The sequence below is a fragment of the Bombina bombina genome, unplaced genomic scaffold (genome assembly GCF_027579735.1).
Source record: "Bombina bombina isolate aBomBom1 unplaced genomic scaffold, aBomBom1.pri scaffold_442, whole genome shotgun sequence".
NCBI lineage: Eukaryota > Metazoa > Chordata > Amphibia > Anura > Bombinatoridae > Bombina > Bombina bombina.
Window position 1 is genome coordinate 239,351 of NW_026512538.1, and position 22,307 is coordinate 261,657.

Sequence of the window (22,307 nt, forward strand, 5' to 3'; positions counted from 1 at the left end):
GGTAAGATTACAGAAAACATGTACGTATTAGCACTCAGCTACTCGAGTAGCTGAGTGCTAATATGTACATGCTTTCTGTAATGTTACCTTTACATTACTAATTCCCTTTACTACTAAAAAATCAGTTATGATTAAATGGGAGAAATAACTAGGAATCTCAATTAACAAGGAAACTTGGGATGGTATCTTTAGTTCAGCAGTCAAAGGACTGCTGCGTGCAGATCTGCAGGAGAACACACTATAAACAATGTTCCGCTGGTACCTGACAACCTTAAGGACATCACATATGTCTCATAATAACACCGGACTATGCTATAGGGGGTGCAATGAAATAGGAACATATAGAAACATGTGGTGGAACTGCCACAAAGTACAAGTAATTTGGAATTCCCTGTACTCTCTACTTAGTCACCTCCTAGATGAACAGCTGAAACTCGCCATCCCACAAGCTCTGCTTAATGAACACAAATAAAAATTCAAAAAGCCAATCAACCCCTTTATTAAAATTCTGTGCACAGTAACTAAAATATGCATAGCAAAGCATTGGAAAGTCGGCACCCCCTCATGTGCTGAAATTCGAAACAAGATCCAATACACCCACACTATGTACGAATCAGCTGCTTGGATCTTAGACAAAAGAGAAATATATGACGAGGTGTGGTTTTACTGGAACCTAAAAAATGGCTCTGACCCATAATAAATATAGATACACATGAGGAGTGGCTCTGGTACTACACACCCCAATGTACCAAACAGGGAACTCCGAGTGGAATCCACCAGTTATCATCCCTTTAGTTATTTAAGTTTGCTCTTGGCATTCAGTTACATTTGTTATTTCTTTTCTTTTTTTTATATTATTATTATTCTTTTTTTTATAAAACGGTATTCTCTTCCATGGAGAAATTGATAAACTATAAGAAGGACACTGTATGAAAATACGAGGAGAATACCAGTGTTATATGTAAACTCAATATTAACAGAGACTGACCTATACATAAACTTTTTAGAAGTTGCGAGAATTTCTCGTTCAAGTTTTCATTAAAAACATAAATTATGCTTACCTGATAATTTTCTTTTCTTCAGATGGAAAGAGTCCACAGCTGCATTCATTACTTTTGGGAATTAAGAACCTGGCCACCAGGAGAAGGCAAAGACACCCCAGCCAAAGGCTTAAATACTCCTCCCACTCCCCTCATCCCCCAGTTATTCTGCAGAGGAAAAAAGAACAGTAGAAAAAATATCAGGGAGAAAAAAGGTGCCAGAAGAATAAAAATACAGACATCCCACATATAAAATACGGGGGGGGGGGATCTGTGGACTCTTTCCATCTGAAGAAAAGAAAATTATCAGTTAAGCATAATTTATGTTTTTCTTCATAAATGGAAAGAGTCCATAGCTGCATTTATTACTTTTGGGAAAACAATACCCAAGCAATAGAGGACACTGAATGCCAAGACGGGAGGGTACAAGAGGCGGCCCATTCTGAGGGCACCAGGCCTGAAAGCTGACCCGCAGATAGTCTGGAATCCTAGCTAAAGACCGCAAAATCAGACTCAACTGAGCCAACAGTCCTCCAGGATACAGCGTGGCCCAGCGGTCGGCCCCCAACCACACACCCCTTACTAGCGAAGGGAACACCAGCCCAAACTCCCAAAGGGACAGGGCAAGAAAAAACCAAAGTAAATAGAAAGGACACCACAAAATTCCAAAAATGAAGACCCCCTAGAATGAGCCCAGCTCATAAAGACCCAAATGGGTCCAAAACAAATAAGGGGAGGCAATGCCCAGACCAACATAACACAAGGTCTAGGACCGGGCATCCAAAACAGCGGTTTCTACTCTCCACGTCGAGTGGAAGCACCGAAACGACAACAGAAAACTTATCCACAGGTCGTCAGCACTTAGAATACTGAAGTATTCAACACAAATACATGTAGCAGACCCAGACGAGATAAACACCTGAGTCAGAAAACTTTACTAAGAAGTAAAATGCGGCCAAAGAAGATATTAAAACTCCAAAACAGAGGGCACCCTTCTAGGCAATCCCAGCTGCCAGACCGACACATAGGTCCCAAAGGGGAGAAGTATAGAACCTCAAATAGGCCCATTACACCCACGCAAAACAACAATCTTAGGAGCTACTCCCAGTCGGGCGAGCCCAAGCGTTAGTAAGTCCGAAAACAGGGGGAATAGAAGAACCACGGCACCCGCTCACAAAAGGAGCATAAAAAATGGCTTCAGTAATTCCACAGAGCTCGGGAAACCCCCCGAGACGCCATAAAGACAGTCGACAAGGCCAAAGACCCAGAAGAGTCTAGCAACGGCCCAGCTCAACGCAGTCAGCAAGACACCAGAAAGAACAGAACAACCTAGAGAGCATGCCTCTCTCCAAATAGGTTAAACCCTCTGTTCCATCCCTTGAATTTTAGGAAAAGTCCTAACAAGGCCTCCTTATAGGAGAACAAGCCCCATAAGGAGACCTAACTCACATGGGGAAGTCCAAAGGTCTCTCTGACCAGAGAACCCCGGAAGGAACACGTCCAACAGGACGATTCCTAGAGCCTGCAAAAGGCCAAACCACCTTAAACAAGCAGTAAGGAGGCGCTAAACCTCCAATCCTCCCACGTGAGGAAGAATACTCTAGGTCCCAAGAGACTCAGAAGCAAAATGAGTGACACCGCGGAACGCCGCTGACCCAGTCAACCAACTTGAAGAAACAATCCTACCAGCCTCACGGACCCACGAGTCCTTGTTAGAATGCTTAGCTGAAACTTGTAAAATAAAAACAAGAAACACAAATAATAAAAACTCCAAAACAGAGGGCACCCTCTAGGCAATCCCAGCTGCCAGACCGACACATAGGTCCCAAAGGGGAGAAGTATAGAACCTCAAATAGGCCCATTACACCCCCGCATAACAACAATCTTAGGACCTACTCCCAGTCGGGCGAGCCCAAGAATTAGTAGGTCCAAAAACAGGGGGAATAGAAGAACCACGGCACCCGCTCACAAAAGGAGCATAAAAAATGGCTTCAGTCATTCCACAGAGCTCGGGAAACCCCCCGAGACTCCATAAACACAGTCGACAAGGCCGAAGACCCAGAAGAGTCTATCAATGGCCCAGCTCGACGCAGAGTCAGCAAGACACCAGAAAAAACAGAACAACCTAGAGAGCATGCCTCTCTCCAAATAGGTTAAACCCTCTGTTCCATCCCTTGAATTTTAGGAAAAGTCCTAACAAGGCCTCCTTATAGGAGAACAAGCCCCCCCCCTAAGAAAAAGGGGGCCATTAGAGACAGAGTACCTGCCCATGAGGCACAAGGCCACAGGCCAAATTAGAGAACTCTCCAGCACAGATGAACCTGGAAGGAATCCCCTGAAAACCCAGTGCACAGAAGAGTGCATAAACTGCAGTGGTTACCCTATAACCCCTCGCCTGCAGAACCGCAAACCCATCAGGTTACTTCAGCAAACCGTCCAAGGGAAACTGCTCATTGATCATAGGCAAAGCCAATGAATAGCGGCACTCAGGAAATCTGGTCATCGACCAGCTCTACTAGCCAGACCAAAGGTCATAGCCTAATACCTGGAACAGGAGAATCCCGAATCCGCCCTGGATCCTGAAAAAACTGGTCAATGATGCTTTAGCACGGATATTTGCAGGACATGCGTTATGAAGAGCACATAGCCACAGCTGTATTTGAACTCTTGACTTTCAGCCTTCAAGGAAGCATAGTTACCTCTAAGCCATTGTGGTACACCATGAACGGGATCCACAAGGGAAACGCTGAGCAAAAGCCTCAGCAACCAGAAGAACCAGGGCGATGACAGGTTCAAGCCTCCCATTGTTTAAAACAAACAATATCCCGGAAATTGATACACCCTGTCTCACATAGAAATCAGACCCACAAGGAGATATTAATGTAATATCCAGGAGAACCCAGAGAATGAGAACACCTTGCAAGTCCCGACCCAAGGAGGAGACCACCCCATGCCGAAGTCCAACACTCCAAAGGAGCTAAGGCATCTCGAACCAAGACACTAGAGCCCATAGGCATTCGACTGCCACAAGACAATCTAAGCAAGGGAACACCACAAGGACAAGGTCACTCGATCAAAAGCTAGTCTCCACCTCACCATACGAGACAGAGGAGAACCTGAAACCAAGGATGCGGAGCATCCCCAGATCCAGAAAAACTCCTAAGCAGAGTCAAAAAGAACTCTCTTGAAGGGAAATTCAGGTCCCCAAAGGAGACCCAAGTCACATAGAGGAACGGACAAAATCCAAAGGGTCTCAAGAAGAGAGCAATCCTCTCCCAAAGGGAAACCCAGGGCCCCATAAGGAGACCTAACTCACATGGGGAAGTCCAAAGGTCTCTCTGACCAGAGAACCCCCGGAAGGAACACGTCCAACAGGACAATTCCTAGAGCCTGCAAAAGGCCTGTGACAAAACCAATCTCGCCACTGTACATTGGAGGGCCTGTTATAGAACATTCTTTGGGCTGGAGGTACATGGGCTTAAGGATACCCAGAGACTGCATGGAAATATGGAATTTTATATGCTGGACACCCCATGTACTTTCATAACTCTGTCTTATGTCTATGTCACCCTGTATCCATAAATACAGGATGGGTACAGGGTGTGAGTGCCCCTTGTGGGAGCAATTGTGACTCTATAAGCCAAGTGGGCATAAAAGACTTTATAGCTAATAAGAACTGTTCCTATATTCAGTAATAAGATGTATTCTATGTATGTTTCAGATCTGATTGTGTCTCAGGAGTCTGTCTGGGTAAACTGATTGTGTCCTTGTGTGATTATGTTAACTAGACTGCCCAACATCAGATTGTCTGAGTAAACGTTCTTCCCTAGTTAATTAACTTAATATGTTAATCTGTTTTACCTGTGAATAGACAATTGTTAGAGGTTTGATGCATTGTTCATATGTTTGCTTTACTGTTAAACCAATGCCCTTTGTAACCTGAAGCCAGGGTGTATAAATCTGTGTGCTGCCTTCAAATAAAGTAGACATTCTGTTTTAAACCTGAAACTGGCTGGGTTGTGAATTGCTGATTCCCTATGCAGGACATTGTTCATCTGGTATTAATCTTGGTATCCTGTTGGTACAGTAACATTGGTGGCAGCGACGGAATGAACCTTATCGCCCAGAAGAGCAACTACACAAGCCAGTAACCTCAGGAAGAGGGGGATTATTACAATACTGACTAAGATGGAAAAGAGAAAAGTAAATTTTGCAGCTTTTAAAAACTTCCTGGAAACAGAAGGAGAGATTGATGGGTACCTTGCGGATTTTGAGAGGCAATGTGCACTACACAAGGTACCCGCAGAGGACTGGGTCACGATATTATCTGGAAAATTATCCGGCCGGGCCAGAGAGGCTTTTCGGGCCATTCCAGATGAGGAAGTCAGGGATTATAATACTGTAAAAGAGGCTCTGCTCTCCAGGTATGCGGTTACACCGGAGGCATACCGGAGGCGGTTCAGAGACACTGTTAAATTAGCTGGAGATTCCTACCTTGAGTGGGCATGTAAGGTGCACCGCACAGCAGCTCACTGGATAGCGGGGTGCCAAGCCATATCTGGGGAAGAGGTGATGCAGCTATTCCTGTTGGAACATTGCTTCGACAAGTTACCCGCAGGAGTTCGAGAGTGGGTTCGGGACCGTAAACCCTCCACCCTGCAGGAAGCGGCTCGCTTGGCAGATGAGTATACGGATGCCCGCAAACTGGACACTGCTACCACTAAGCCCCCTGCTAGAGTGGAGTACAGACCCCCAGTCACCCCAGCAGCTGCCAGTTACCAAACCCCGGCGCACCGCTATACCACACGGCCTCCGGCCACGAACTACCCTCAGAGAGCCCTGTTCAATTTGCGGTGCTACTCACAACCTATTCGGTGCTTTAGATGTAAGCAACTAGGGCACAAAAGACCAGAGTGTCCCCTAAATGCAGCGAACCAAGCGCAGTCCTGGAGAAGACCCGCCGGCGGAATCCCACGTAATCCTCAGCCTACGGCCCGCTACGTAGAGGCGCAAGAATGCTGGAGCATCCTACATGAGGCAGACCTTGTGCAAGCTGCCCATCGGAATAACCGGCAACTGGTTAAAGTGAATGGGAAGAAGGTCAGTGGTCTACGGGATACTGGTGCTACCATGACCTTGCTTCAAAAGAACTTGGTGTCTGAGAAACAGTACACGGGAGACACTGTGGCTGTGAGGTTAGCAGGGGGCGATGTGTTCAGCCTACCTGTTGCCAGGGTACATTTGGATTGGGGAGTGGGCGCTAGACCTGTGAATGTGGGGGTCAAGAAGGACTTACCTGCTGATGTTCTTCTTGGAAATGACTTGGCCCCCCTTGTTTCTGCCTACGCTCCTATGGGTCCCGCTGATGTTAACTCTGTGACTACCCGTGCCCAGATCCATGCAGCAGAGACTGACCCACCTGCTGCTAAGCCCCAGGACGATGAGCTCAGTAAATCTCTATCCGCTATTGATATGTGGAGGTCCCGTTACAATGCGCTGATGAAGGAGAAGAGGAGCGCAGAGGAAAAAGCACGTTTAGAACGTGAATCTCTGCTAGACAAGCTGCACCGACAGACTGCAGAAAACACCAGCTTGAGAGTGGGACATGAAACCTTAAAGACAAACTTAGCGACACTTGAGGAGAAGCTGACGCTGGCTCATAGTGAGGTGCAGCAACTCAAGGGCACCCTATGTCAGTATGAAGGGATTGTGGATACCTATAAAGAGCAGGTACAGAAAACTCGTAAAGAAGCTGATGGGATTTTGAAGGACTGTTTGGCCCTGGTCTGGGCACTGAGGAATTTGAACCCTTGTTTGTATGGACAGGAATTCTCTCTCATAACGGGAATCCAGATGGATTGTCCCAGCAAACTGACATGCCTACCAGGCGCTCTGGGGGTATATGGCACATTATATACCCTGGACAGCCGAGCATGACAAACCAGAGGGAGAGGAGTTTGATGGTCCTGGCTTGTTATGGGAGTCCTTTGCAGAGCCTGACTTTGGGAGCCCAGACTCCATTCCCCAGCGGCAGGCTGCGTTACAAGGGGTAGGGACAGTTGGTCCTGTCCCCCAGCAACACGGCTGTTTAGCCAAAGGGGAGACGAATGGTCTCCCCCTCCAGCAGCACAGCTATGTATCCAAAGGGGAGACAGTCGGTCTCCCCCTCCAGCAACCAGGCTCCCACCAGGCTACTTCCATGGTAGTGCTGGCACCCGGGCAGAGTACAGCTGGTCTCTGCCCACCTTGCAACCCACCAATTCAGCGTACCAGTCCCCCACACAGCTGTGGTGAGGTACCTGGACATGGACAAGTTTTCCCCGTACTCAGGTGTAGTAACCATTTATTGTGGGTGGGCTGTACTACTAATTGTGTTTTATGGGTGGGTTGCTGGACTAACCAGGGCACTGACCGGCAGGAGGTCAGATACCCTGTTAGTCTGTTTGGAAAAGGGGAGAGATGTGACAAAACCAATCTCGCCACTGTACATTGGAGGGCCTGTTATAGAACATTCTTTGGGCTGGAGGTACATGGGCTTAAGGATACCCAGAGACTGCATGGAAATATGGAATTTTATATGCTGGACACCCCATGTACTTTCATAACTCTGTCTTATGTCTATGTCACCCTGTATCCATAAATACAGGATGGGTACAGGGTGTGAGTGCCCCTTGTGGGAGCAATTGTGACTCTATAAGCCAAGTGGGCATAAAAGACTTTATAGCTAATAAGAACTGTTCCTATATTCAGTAATAAGATGTATTCTATGTATGTTTCAGATCTGATTGTGTCTCAGGAGTCTGTCTGGGTAAACTGATTGTGTCCTTGTGTGATTATGTTAACTAGACTGCCCAACATCAGATTGTCTGAGTAAACGTTCTTCCCTAGTTAATTAACTTAATATGTTAATCTGTTTTACCTGTGAATAGACAATTGTTAGAGGTTTGATGCATTGTTCATATGTTTGCTTTACTGTTAAACCAATGCCCTTTGTAACCTGAAGCCAGGGTGTATAAATCTGTGTGCTGCCTTCAAATAAAGTAGACATTCTGTTTTAAACCTGAAACTGGCTGGGTTGTGAATTGCTGATTCCCTATGCAGGACATTGTTCATCTGGTATTAATCTTGGTATCCTGTTGGTACTGTAACAAGGCCAAACCACCTTAAACAAGCAGTAAGGAGGCGCTAAACTTCCAATCCTCCCACGTGAGGAAGAATACTCTAGGTCCGAGAGACTCAGAAGCAAAATGAGTGACACAGCGGAACGCAGCTGACCCAGTCAACCAACTTGAAGACTCAATAAGGACTGAAACAATCCTTCCAGCCTCACGGACCCACGAGTCCTTGTTAGAATGCTTAGTTGAAACTTGTAAAATAAAAACAAGAAACACAAATAATAAAGTAAGCACTTGGTGCCGTGACGGAACCAGCCAGGCCGAACAGGCGCCATGTGTCTGAACAGGCCACGAGACAGAAGAACTGAACCCAAACAGGACCAGCCTGCAACAGGGCCATAACTGTCAAGTTTCCTAAAACCATACCTCAGAGGGAAAGAGAATAACAGACAAAACATAGGACTAACATGTCCCTTAACAACTGCAGCAGAAGTAACAGAGAAAATCGATCCCAGAGATAGTTCCCGAAGGAAACATATAATCAAAATAAAAGTCATCCTAACAGAATAAAAGAAAATATAAGGCAGCCCGTAGGCCAACGCCTAAGAAGAAACAGGCATACCCACAGGACCAGCCAAACGGAACCCTGATCTTCCAACAAAAACTGGGAAGGATGTGAACAACCGACAATCAGGAGATTACGTCATCCCCACATGTCTAATGAGGTGAACCATTCGAAGCAGAATACTGTGGATTCCACAGTAGGGGGTACCATTAAGGATAGGATCCTCTAATAACGCAAATAATAGAATACTGTGGATTCCACAATGGTAGGGGGTACCATTAAGGATAGGATCCTCTAATAACGCAAATATGTGTCGGAGCAAAACGCGAAGGCGCGCTATTCTGTAACGAAAGGCACAACACTCAGGGACAGCTACACCCACAGGGAACTGTATAGGCCCACCTAAGGCCGGAAGACGGGCACGAGCACAAACGCAAATAAACGTCTGAGCTCTGCAGACGCATAATCACCAAAAATATGTGAAAGCGAAAATGAGCTGCAACCTCTGGGGGGGGGGGGGGACAAGCCACCCTGCAAGGAGATATAAACATAATCTGGGTTACCCGCATGTGTAGTAGTAGGGAGCGGTAGGGAACTCGCCTCTGAGGACAGGACCTCCAGAGGCAGATGGCTCAGCGGAACGCTCGATTCCCCGAGCCCGAGGAACAAAGCGCTCTAATACAGCATATCAAACATAACTGATTGACCCGTGTCAACGGGGCTAATTCGCATTCGCAAAGAATTTGAATCTTGAACAGTCTCAGCCTCAGAATCCTCCATAACTGGATAGAGAATATATTAATATGGACTAAAGAAAAATATACAACGGCACCTGACACCCGCAATGGCTGGGGCACTCACCACCTCCTAGAACCAGACACTAGCAGACCTGAATTTTTCAGTCGCCACACGGTCAGGAATGTGGAAATGGGAGACCAGAACGTAAACACGTCCAGTCACAAGGTGAACCTTACAGTCCAAAAAAAGTGCGCCCAACCATAAGGTCGCGTCACTTCCAAAGGCCCCTATGTTCTAAGCCAAGAGTCCAGTTAAAGGACCATTAAACAGAGTAGATTTGCATAATCAACAAATGCAAGATAACAAGACAATACAATAGCATTTACTCTGAATTTCAAATGATTAGTAGATTCTTTTCTAACACATTTCAAAGTTATGTATACTTCCACTCCCCCTGTACCATGTGACAGCAATCAGCCAATCACAAATGCATATACGTATAGTCTGTGAGTTCTTGCACATGCTCAGTAGGAACTGGTGACTCGAAAAGTGTAAATATAAAAGACTGTGCACATTTTTTTTAATGGAAGTAAATTGGAAAGTTGTTTAAAATTACATGCTGTATCTGAATCATGAAAATGTAATAAAACCCGAGTGTCCCTTTAAGACTACACATAAGCAGATTGAATCACATAAACATGATTAAAGACCCTCCCTGTTCAACAATCCCCCTCAGGAGATATTAACCCTCGATTCCAAGAACCAAAGGAGCCTCACTGAGGCCCTATCCTTTATACTTAATAAGTTCCGCAGGATAGTACCTTACAGGAAACAAATAAGATACAGTACATTCAGATGAAGTAACATGAAATGATCTTACCAGAATCTATGCCGTGGAACAGGAACACGGCCCTTCAAGTGTGACGAATAGTAGCAGCGCCACTGCCATGGACTGGAGAGAAGAAAGCAGGCAGCGAAGCGAAGTTCGACAACACTGATTGCTTGTGGAGATGTTATTATGAGTCGGGATGGTTTCGTAGAAAGACTCTCCCTGCATCTCTGGACTCTAACTTTCATCCAGGCTCTCACTGAGAGGCTGACAGGATTACTTAAAACTCCTGTCCCATGTCGAAGAGTACTACCCTCCATAAGAGGCCAAATAAACTTCTGACACTTCTCTGCCAACCTCCTGGGATGAAAGGCAAAGAATGACTGGGGGAATGAGGGGAGTGGGAGGAGTATTTAAGCCTTTGGCTGGGGTGTTTTTGCCTCCTCCTGGTGGCCAGTTTCTTAATTCCCAAAAGTAATGAATTTCACTGTGGATTCTTTCCATTTATGAAGAAAAGCAGAAATATACATGTTGGAAAGACACTGTAATGTTTAGCCTTTATGTTTATATGTATTTGATGTATGCGGTTGCTATAAATGCTTTACCAATAAAAAAGATTTCAACATAAATCATGAATGAAACATTTTTGGGTTTCATGTCCCTTTAAGAGTTGCATATAAATGTATGGCTATTAAACAAACATATAATAATATATTTCCTAAAAATGACCAGTGCACAAGGCTAGGTTTAAGAACGTTCAACTGAACCCAGTAAATCCCCTCAAAATGGCAATGAATATAAAAGTGTGTGTATTACTCATTATCAGTGCACATATTTTGCCACAGCCAATAAAAAGCCGAAAACGAAGAGAGCAGGGCAACTTTGGAGTTGTAGGAAAAAAACTTTTGTTGGATTACTGCAGTACTAATTATAACTAAGCCTAGTATTTTATTTGTAATTGTGTACTGATTAAATTTTTATTGTATTTTACTAAATATGATAAACATCTCTTAAAACTACTGTATCTGTTATACAGTCACAGAAAAGTTGCTGCAAAAAAAACTGTATAATTTTTAATCAGAGAAATATGCAACAAGTTATTAATATAAATAAGCTTAGTTAAAAATAAAATAATTTAGTAAAAGCTCTGAGCTCTTTATAGATCCACATGCCAGGAGAAGCATTATTTAATAACAGGATATGAAATCATCTTTGTTTTAAGAAATTAGTAACACATTTTTAGAAATCCAAAGGCCACCAGATGAAAACATGAGAATAATACCATGGAAAAAAGGTCACTTTAAAGTAAAGCTGCATTATTGCAGCGCATATTGAAGTGGTGTTAAAGGGATATGAAACCGAAAAATGTTCTTTTGGGATTCAGACAGAGCATACAAATGTTTAAAAAGTTTCCAATTGACTTCTATTATTAAATTTGCTTTGTTCCCACAGTATTCTTTGTTGAAGAGATACCTAGGTAAGTGTCTGGGGCACTACATGATAGGAAATAGTGCTGCTATCTAGTGCTCTTGCAAATGGTTAACACTGTGTGTGTCACCGTCTGTAACAATCAACTGTTTGCGCCAGCAGGAGGTGTGGGAGGTTAGGCGGGTGGTCGGCACCGAGGCGGAGGGGGAAGGAGAGGGAAGCTCCAGTACAGCAAAAGGTGAATATAAAGGGGGGACACCCTAACTAACGATCGCAGGGAGGAAGGAGGTATGGGGCACCACTACACTACAGAAAAAACAGAAATGAATAAATAAAAAATAATAAATAGAAACTGGGTACTGGCAGACAGCTGCCAGTACCTACGATGGCCACCACTGGTGGGAGGGGGGAGGGATCACTACACTGCAGAAAAAACAAAACCCTAAATTGCATAGTGGCAGACTCTCTGCCAGTACCTAAGATCGTGGTGAACAGTTGAGGGGGGGGGAGAATAGCTGTTTGGTAAGGATCAGGTAGGGATCAGGGTGTGGGGGTGTCAGGTGGGAGGGTAATCTCTACTGTACATCAAAAATGAACCTTTAAAGCTTCACTGCCAGGAATTTCACGTAAGGGGCGCAGCTGCTATTAGCAGCATTCTAATTGCCTAATACCAGTGGCAAAGCCATGCACGTCTGCTATTTCTGAACTAAGGGGATACCAGAGAAGCTTTTACAACCATTTGTCATATGACTGCAGTAGTTATGTGTAAATCATTTCAGTGAGAAACCCAAACTTTGCGGAAAAAAAATATTTTTTTGTCATATGTTCATATCTGCCGGCCAAATAGTGGCATCAAATATACCAAAATGGACCTAGATCAATGGGTTGTCTACTTTAAAAATATAAATAAATAGTTTTGATAGGTAAATAAAAAAAAACAAAAGCTCCGTTTATGTTTAAACGGAGTGATAGCAAAAAAGCTACAAATTCTCTAGTACTGTGGGCAAGTTTCTGGAAGCGAAGGAGTTAAAAGACCCTTTAGTGTCCATTTAAAAGTCACTTGTAAAGAGACACTAAAGTCAACACGAAACTATCATGATGCAATTTTGAGAAACTTTCTAATTTACTTCTGTTATCAAATTTGCTTTGCTCTCTTGGTATCTTTTATTCCTAGCTGATGATTTGTAGCTACACACATATGTGTCTTGATATTGGCTCACCAGATGAATACAGCTAAGTGCCAGTAGTCGCAATCTTAAAATTAGAGGGTAGCAGATTCAGGAGAAATGTGAGGAAGCATTTTTTTTTACAGAAAGTGTGGTGGATTCATGGATAAACTTCCAGTAGAAGTGGTAAACACAAGGGCTGTAAAAGAAATAAAAAATCTATCCTAAGAAAAAAAGTAACATGTAATATGAATAGATTTGATGGGCCTTTTTGGTTCTTATCTACCGTCAAATTCTATGTTTTGAGTGCATTACTGCTTCTGAGGTTTACTCTTTTCAAAGGATACAAAGAGAACTTAGCAAATTTGATAATAAAAATAAACTGGAAAATTAATTTAATTCGCACGCTCTTTCTGAATCCTGCAAGCTTAATTTTGACTTTAGTGTCACTGTAATGCTAAAGTGTTGCATATAGAATTGGTTTGGTAGAACGAATAGTTCTACGGACATTCGTTTTTGAAAATCGAATGTTGATGAGAATAAAAATCCATTAAAATTTGGTAATCGAATGTTACTTTCTTTTTCGAATCTTCATACTTAAATCGAATATCCACATTCAAAATTTCAAATGTAACATTCGATTAAACAAATACTATTCAGAAGTTCAATAGTTCATGTGGCAGGGAATTTATTACATTGATACATAATAAATACAAATATATCAATTTAAATGTTTCTATTTCAAATATTGCATAATTCGAATATTACATTTAAAGAAAGCATTAGAAATACTATTACATTAAACGAATGTTAGAATGCGATTCATTTTTTGAATGTTGCAAAACATTCGCCTATCCCTATGCACATCAAACTCTTTGGTAGCTGTGGTAAAAACCCAATTTTCAGAAGGCATATTGCAGCACAGTAGACATTAAACCCAAAATATAATTCCTTATGAAAGATTTAAAGTGACAGGAAACCCAATTTTTTTCTCTTATGATTCAAATAGAGAATACAATTGAAAAAAAAGTTTCCAATTTACGTCTATTATCATATTTACGTCATTCTCATGATATTCTTTGTTGGAGAGATATCTAGATAGGTAAGCATGCACATGACAGGAAATAGTGCTCTTGATAATATATAACATTGTTGCAAAACTGCTCCCATATAGGGCTGCAGACACATGCACACTCCTGAACTTACTCTCCTTCTCGTCAACAAAGGATAACAAAAAAACAAAGAAAAATGATAATAGAAGTAAATTGGAAAGTTATTTAAAATTGTACTTTCTATCTGAAACTTGAAAGAAAAAAATGTGTTTTATGCCCCTTTAATTATGCATAGTGAAACAAATTTCCAATGCACTTTATTTTTCCTCACTTTTCTGTAACTTACATTTAAAGTCACAGTCATGTCATTAAGTTGCTTATTCATTCTAATATGTAAGTTAAAAATATAAATATAGATGATGATAGCATCTGATAATGCAGCATTATATTTAACTTCTGATAATATCGGTTCCTACCAAAAAATAAAACATAAATTGTAAATCTACATTTTGTTTGTTTGTTTTTAACCTGGTGTTTAAAACTAAAAATGGAAAATAAACTAAGACTAATAACTATTTTAAATATAAAATATATGATTTTGATCAAATCTGAACCTATTGTATAGCTTCCTATAATTATAGACCAATTAATGTATTTTTCAATTAAGAATTGACAGCGTTGATATTTAATCAGCCTCCAAAGAGCCAATTGATATTTTTACTCCTGCTGATCCCGCAGGGACAGTCTAGTCGAAATAAAACTTTTATGATTCAGATAGGGCATGCAATTTTTAACAACTTTTCAATTTAATCATCAAATATGCTTTGTTTTTTGGTATTCTTTGTTGAAAGCTAAAGCTAGCTTGTATGCTAATTTTTAAGCCTTTAAAGGCCACCTCTCACCTCAGTGCATTTTGACAGTTTTTCACAGAGGGGCGTTAGTTCATGTGTGCCTTATAGATAACATTATGCTCATGCCCATGGAGTTATTTATGAGTTAGCAGCAATTGGCTAAAATGCAAGTCTTTTAAAAGAATTGAGATAAGGGGGCAGTCTGCAAAGGCTTAGATACACGTTAATCACAGAGGTAAAAAGTGTATTAATATAACAGTGTTGGTTATGCAAAACTGGGGAATAGGTGATAAAGGGATTATCTATCTTTTTAAACAAACATTTTCAAGTAGACTAACCCTTTAATAGCCAAGCTGTTTTGGTCATAAAGGATTTAGATGGGACATGAAACTATAAGTGATATATCAGACAAAGGATACAGCATCCATAGATATTAAATGAAACCTTCTATTTCGTGCTTCTTCTCTGTTAAAAAAAAAATAAAGAAAAGAGCAAAAATTGTTACAAGTGTACAGAGCACTTAGGATATTATAAAAGCAAATAAACAACAGGTCATACCTATCCCATTCATCAGCAGCCACCTGTCTGTGAGCAACTTTTCCATGTTTTTCTTTCTCAAATGGCTTCTTAAGCAACGCGTCATCTTGTTTTGATCTACAATATATTAACAGACAAATTAGTGATATATAATTTCAACAAAAATCATGACTATTATTCTAATCTATTTATGGAGAAGTAATTAAACATCTAAGAAAGGAGGAGATTTGACAGATTCTAAAGCATTTACAAAAGAAAAGGCTTACTGAAGATACAAGTACAATTGAACAAAAATACATCTGGCTTTATAGACTCACCAGAGATGTCAGAATATATAAAAACAAACAGCTATGTGTAAGTGAAACCATAGATACCAAACAAGAAATTGTAAATATGCCTTCTAAATATATACTATGCGAACATAAATATTAGTGCATGTTAGAAATGGCTAATTAATTACAGAACAATCCCCAAGGTGTTGAAAAAAAGAAAAAAAGAAATCTGTGAAGTATGTTAATAAATTACTAGTTCATGCAGTATGAGAAGCATCATGTATTATTAGCACTAAAAAAAAGTTTTCGAATTCTTTTTGTAAACAAGTTTTATGTATATTATATTGGTGGTTTAATACATACACTTGAAATGATTCCTGCTGACTTTTCAGGGCTAATCCTGCTACATATCGGTCCCCAATTGGCTTTATCAGAAAACTGCAATAAATATACTTTATACTAACTTTACTCTAATCAATAAGTATACTCCAGCCCACCCACTAAGATCCAACAATGACCTGCTCCTTGCATCTTGGACTATCACCTCTTCCCATGCTAGACTGCAAGACTTCTGTCATGCAGCACCTACCCTCTGGAACACTCTCCCTTGTGCCGTCAGGCTTTGCCCTAATCTTTCTTCCTTTAAATGCTCCCTGAAGACTTTTTCGTTCAGAGAAGCCTACCACCCAACTCAATAATAAATTAACTTCACTTATCTAACATTTCCCTCATCTAACTCTGTATTAACATCTTTCTCAGTCTTGCAGTCCTCATCTCCTGTTTCTCAACCTCTTACCCTTCTAGATTGTAAATTCCCACGGGAATAAGGACCTCAATTCCTCCTGTAAGATGTTAATTTGTTTAAAAACATTTATACTAGGCTGATATGTTATTCTATAGATGTCTTGTAATTACAAGGTGTTTACTGTCTCTTTAAACATGAGTGTCATGGAGCAACATTACATTCTTCCATCATATTCTCACTTTTCCGATCATTCTAAAATTCTAAACAGATACTTCACTGCTTCCTGAAAAAAGTTGTCTGGTTCCTAAGACTGATACTTATTTATTGATATTTATTTAAAATGTTATAACTAGTACATGCGCTAGTCCTACTAGCCAATAGTAAAAGCAAAATAAGCTAAATGTATGGAGGAGGCAACCACGCCAATAAGACTTACAACATGTCTGTTTTTTTCAAAGATAGCAAAATATAGAACACACAATGATGTGTAGCTGTATTTTTTTTTTTATTAAATACATTTCATACATTTCCTTCTAATTATGGGTGCCGCCATTTTGAAACCTAGGTTAGACTGCAGTTATCCAAAAGAGGTTTTGTAGATGATCCATTTATGTAGCCCACCTGGGAGTGTTTTTGTAAAAAATTTATAGTTTTGCTTATTTTTAAATAACATTGTGGTGATTTTCAGACTCCTAACCAAGCCCCAAAGTTTTAGATGTATACTAATGTCTACAGACTCCTGGTTGTGTAATGGGTCTTTTCATATGCAGGGGAGGAGGGGGGTGTCTGCCTGTTCCTGCTTTTCCAGCCCCTTTCAGTGGGTGTCCCAGCCTAACTACATCAACAGTGCTAGACTGGGAGCGTCCAAGTACATTTTCAAAAGGTTTATACTGGATTTTTATATCCGTATCTGTGCATATTCTTCTTTATAGTAGTGTCTATTACATGCAGTTATATAAATAGGTGTATACTGTCCCTTTAACGGACAATTTTTGGGCCACTACTAAATAACAATGTGTGTCAGAAGAACATAAAGCTCAGTGTATTAAAAAAAAAATTCTTCGTACAGCAGTAATGGGCAACCGGAGTACAGGTATCATGTGGTTCTTGGAGGCTTTTCCAGGGTCTTTATGCTTTCCAAAGCAGAAAATAACTTCACATTTTTAGTCACAGAAAACACAAACTAAGGCTATTACAAAACAAATATCCTCCCTCTGATTAGCAAGGGATAATACCACTTATAGCAAAGGTAATCCTCCTTTTAAAATGAGGGGTCACTTGCCTCTTTAATATGCAGGTGTTCACCATGGTAATGGCATTGATTACGGACAAGGGCAGCATTTGACAAATGAGATGGGACAGGAGAGCTCATTTACAGATTGATACTTGTATTGTAGAGCTAATGAAACATTAGAGATATCACAAATGGGATTAATTGGTTAGTGTAAAAAGATGACATTTTAAACATCTAAAATTCTATATAAGATGTTTTTTGTGGTAGTATTTTATATTTATTGGGTAGGTTAATTTCTTTTTCTACACTAAGAGACCAACCATCAAAAACATCCCAGCTGCTGACACTTGCAGGGAATGCCCTCAGGGAATTATCTGAAAAAAAATATATGTTTTTACAACGAGCGCTTCATAGTACTGGAAAGATTTATCAGAAAAAGTTCACATGCCCAGAGAGCTTTAGATAATTGAGCACCAAAGTGAGATTTAACCTGTGTTGGAACATACACATATTGTCAAAATGGGATGTCACCCGTTTGTGGTTTCTGAAACTAATTGCTATATAATTATTTCTCCCTATATTAATCTGCATTAACCTGCAATATAAAGCAAAATATCAATAAATAATAAATGTTATCTTCTAATTTAATAATTTTGAGTGGAAAACATAGATATAGAATCCTACAGGTTAATGTTATGAAAAGGTGAAATGATGCTAAGGGTTAGATTTATTCATTTGCGGACATTTGCGCATTTCATCGCAAATTGTGGGGCGCATTTGTTCAGCGTGCAATGCTGCTCCTGCTCTAGCGCTAAAGGAAACGTGTGAGACCAGAGCTTCTCAATCACCCCGGGTGAATAAGCCCAGGGTGATTTTTATCCGCCAAATTAGGCAGAGAGGATTAAGGAAGCCACAGTTTAAACTCCCATGATACAGTTCACCATCAACAATATAGCAAATGACCCTTTGGCTTGTAATAGAATGACTTTTGAAGGTTAAACTGAAGTAATTTTCTAAAGTTCTTGTTGTGCTGAAAAAAACAAGGCATAATTTATGTGTTTAACTTTCATAAAAAGCACTGAAATCGATATATAAAATGAAATGAGTGCAAAAGACTTTAAAACAATAATGGGTCAAATGTTTTTTTATTCTAGTAAAGTCTAGTTTATAATAAATAATTTATAAATATCAAACTATATCATCTATTTTTGAACTTTGGAAGCACATTTAGATGAATGTTGGCTTCTAAATTTCTCACTAATTAAAATCTATTTTTACTTAAAAAAAAAAAAAAAAAAACCTAAAGAATTAAAGTGAATAAATGCGTTTCTATTATTTTGAACTAAGAAACACACATTCAAAGAAACCAAAAGAAGCACAGCTCAGTGTTAGTTTAGTTTTTAAATGTAAAAATAAGATTACATCCATAAGGTCAAAGGAAGTCCTGGTACTTACAAGATTAAAGTAATAGTAAACTTTGATTACATAATTATTTTATAACATTAAATTAAATAATGCATTTAAGTGAACCATTACTATTTCACCTCTCAAAATGCTATATTTGCTTTAAAAACGTACTTTGTTTTTAACTGTTCTAATAAACCCCTGGCCACGTCCAAGCTGAATTATTTTTTTCTTACTTTGACAGGCAGGAGGTGCAGCCAATAGCAAGCACACCACTTGCCCTATGGATTTCTATAGCAGCCCGCTCACTTAATATTACATCTACTGAGAATTTAGCTGTTGTTTTTGTGCAATCAAAACATTGAATTGAGGTAAAGTTAGACAATTTTACTCACATATCATCGGACACATCAAATCTATTGCAACAACAACAAAAAATTATGAAATCATGTTCCGTACCCGTATCATTTGATTTCCATACGCCCAAAATGATACAGGGACGGAACATGATCTCAGAATTTTTTTTTTGTTAGAATAGATTTGATGTGTCTGATGATATGTGAGTAAAATTGCCATAGGCTAGTCTAAATATTATTCCAAACTGCAAATTGTATAGCTAGGTCTACATGCTATAAAAAGATGTGAAAGTTTACAATAATATCTATGGTGCACAATGAAACATGAATGTGTTATAATACTATTATATTCCTTGTGATTCTGGAAATGTGTACTTGGAAATAATGGAGACAAATTGATGAGAGAAAAGGAGACTGCAAACAGAAATTGTTGTGTGGTGTAAAAACAATAAAGAAGCTCAACAATAAAAGTAATTGCAATACAAACCCACCCGCTTCCATCACAGATATACAGGTATCCAATAATTAAAGGGGCATGTTACCCAAATGCTAAATCACTTGAAGTAGATGCAGCATATCTGTAAAAAGTTGTCTAGAACATGTTGTCTAGAACATGTTGTATATCCATCGTCTTTTTAAGTACTTATTTACATTCATCTGCACAGTGAAAAAAACAAACAGCCAATCTGCATCATAAGTGCTGAGATCGCACTTTGCTTTAACCCCTTAAGCCATATGGACGTAGCTTCTACATCATAGGGTACCCTGTTAACGTAGTAGCTATGACACTGTGGTCCAGGCTGTCAACTCTGACCGCTAAGACCACAGCCAGAGGCAGAAGGCATCTTTCCCTTCTTATGGTAAGAGAGCACTGATCGTGTCACTGTCTGTAATGATGTCTGTTGGTGCTTGCTGGAGGTGTGGGAGGGAACGTGGAAGGCAGGTGGGTGGATCAGCAGTAATAAATAAAAATAGATGGGAGAGGGAGGGAGGGATGGATGGGACACTGCACAACAGAAAAGGGGTGAAGGAGGGGGGCTCTCAGTGACAATAGTTGGGGGGGAGGGGGAACTGCTACAAAATAGAAAAGAAAAAGAAACAGAATTTATGCTTACCTGATAAATTATTTTCTCCAACGGTGTGTCCGGTCCACGGCGTCATCCATTACTTGTGGGATATTCTCCTCCCCTACAGGGAAAGGCAAGGAGAGCACACAGCAAGAGCTGTCCATATAGCTCCCCCTCTGGCTCCGCCCCCAGTCATTCGACCGACGGTTAGGAGAAAAAGGAGAAAACTATAGGGTGCCGTGGTGACTGTAGTGTATAAAGAAAAAGAAAAAAATTTCAAACCTGATTAAAAAACCAGGGCGGGCCGTGGACCGGACACACCATTTGAGAAAGTAATTTATCAGGTAAGCATAAATTCTGTTTTCTCCAACATTGGTGGGTCCGGTCCACGGTGTCATCCATAACTTGTGGGAACCAATACCAAAGCTTTAGGACACGGATGAAGGGAGGGAGCAAATCAGGTTACCCAAACAGAAGGCACCACGGCTTGCAAAACCTTTCTCCCAAAAACAGCCTCCGAAGAAGCAAAAATATCAAATTTGTAAAATTTGGCAAAAGTGTGCAGAGAAGACCAAGTCGCTGCCTTACATATCTGATTAACAGAAGCCTCGTTCTTGAAGGCCCATGTGGAAGCCACAGCCCTAGTGGAGTGAGCTGTGATTCGTTCAGGAGGCTGCCGTCCGGCAGTCTCATAAGCCAATCGGATAATGCTTTTCAGCCAGAAAGAAAGAGAGGTAGCAATAGCTTTTTGTCCTCTCCTCTTACCAGAGTAAACGACAAACAAGGATGATGTTTGTCTAAAATTCTTTGTTGCTTCTAAATAGAACTTTAAAGCACGGACTACATCTAAATTGTGTAACAAACTTTGAAACTGGATTCGGGCACAGAGAAGGAACAACTATTTCCTGGTTAATATTCTTGTTGGAAACAACTTTTGGAAGAAAACCAGGCTTGGTACGCAAAATAACCTTATCTGAATGGAACACCAGATAGGGTGGATCACACTGCAAAGCAGATAATTCAGAAACTCTTCTAGCAGAAGAAATAGCAACCAAAAACAGAACTTTCCAAGATAGCAACTTGATATCTATGGAATGTAAGGGTTCAAACGGAACCTCCTGAAGAACTGAAATAACTAAATTTAGACTCCAAGGAGGAGTCAAGGGTCTGTAAACAGGTTTGATTCTGACCAAAGCCTGTACAAAAGCTTGTACCTCTGGCACAGCTGCCAGTCGTTTGTATAACAAGACAGATAAAGCAGAAATCTGTCCTTTTAGAGAACTCGCTGACGATCCCTTATCCAAACCTTCTTGGAGAAAGGAGAGGATCTTAGGAATTTTAATCTTACTCCAGGAGAATCCCTTGGATTCACACCAACAGATATATCTTTTCCATATTTTATGGTAAATCTTTCTAGACACAGGTTTTCTGGCTTGGACCAAAGTATCTATCACTGAATCTGAAAACCCACGCTTGGATAAAATCAAACGTTCAATTTCCAAGCAGTCAGCTGCAGAGAAATTAGATTTGGATGTTCGAATGGACCTTATACTAGAAGATCCTGTCTCAAAGGTAGCTTCCATGGTAGAGCCGATGACATATTCACCAAGTCCTGCGCGGCCACACAGGAGCTATCAGAATCACTGAGGCCTTCTCCTGTTTGATCCTGGCTACAAGCCTGGGAAGGAGAGGGAACGGTGGAAACGCATAAGCTAGGTTGAACGACCAAGGCGCCACTAATGCATCCACTAGAGTGGCCTTGGGATCCCTGGATCTGGACCCGTAGCAAGGAAACTTGAAGTTCTGACGAGACGCCATCAGATCCATGTCTGGAATGCCCCATAATTGAGTCAACTGGGCAAACACCTCCGGGTGGAGTTCCCACTCCCCCGGATAGAAAATCTGACG

At 40.8% G+C, this 22,307-nt stretch overlaps 1 protein-coding gene across 1 annotated transcript in view; it reads right to left on the reverse strand.

Annotated features, from left to right (window-relative positions):
- LOC128644350 (protein FRA10AC1) overlaps positions 1 to 22,307 on the reverse strand; it is a gene marked incomplete at its 3' end in the record, with an annotated part of 238,489 nt that overhangs the window by 186,175 nt on the left and 30,007 nt on the right. The window contains 2 exon segments of the mRNA XM_053697004.1: positions 15,204 to 15,249; positions 15,343 to 15,438. Of these exon segments, the coding sequence (XP_053552979.1) occupies positions 15,204 to 15,249; positions 15,343 to 15,438 (142 nt within the window).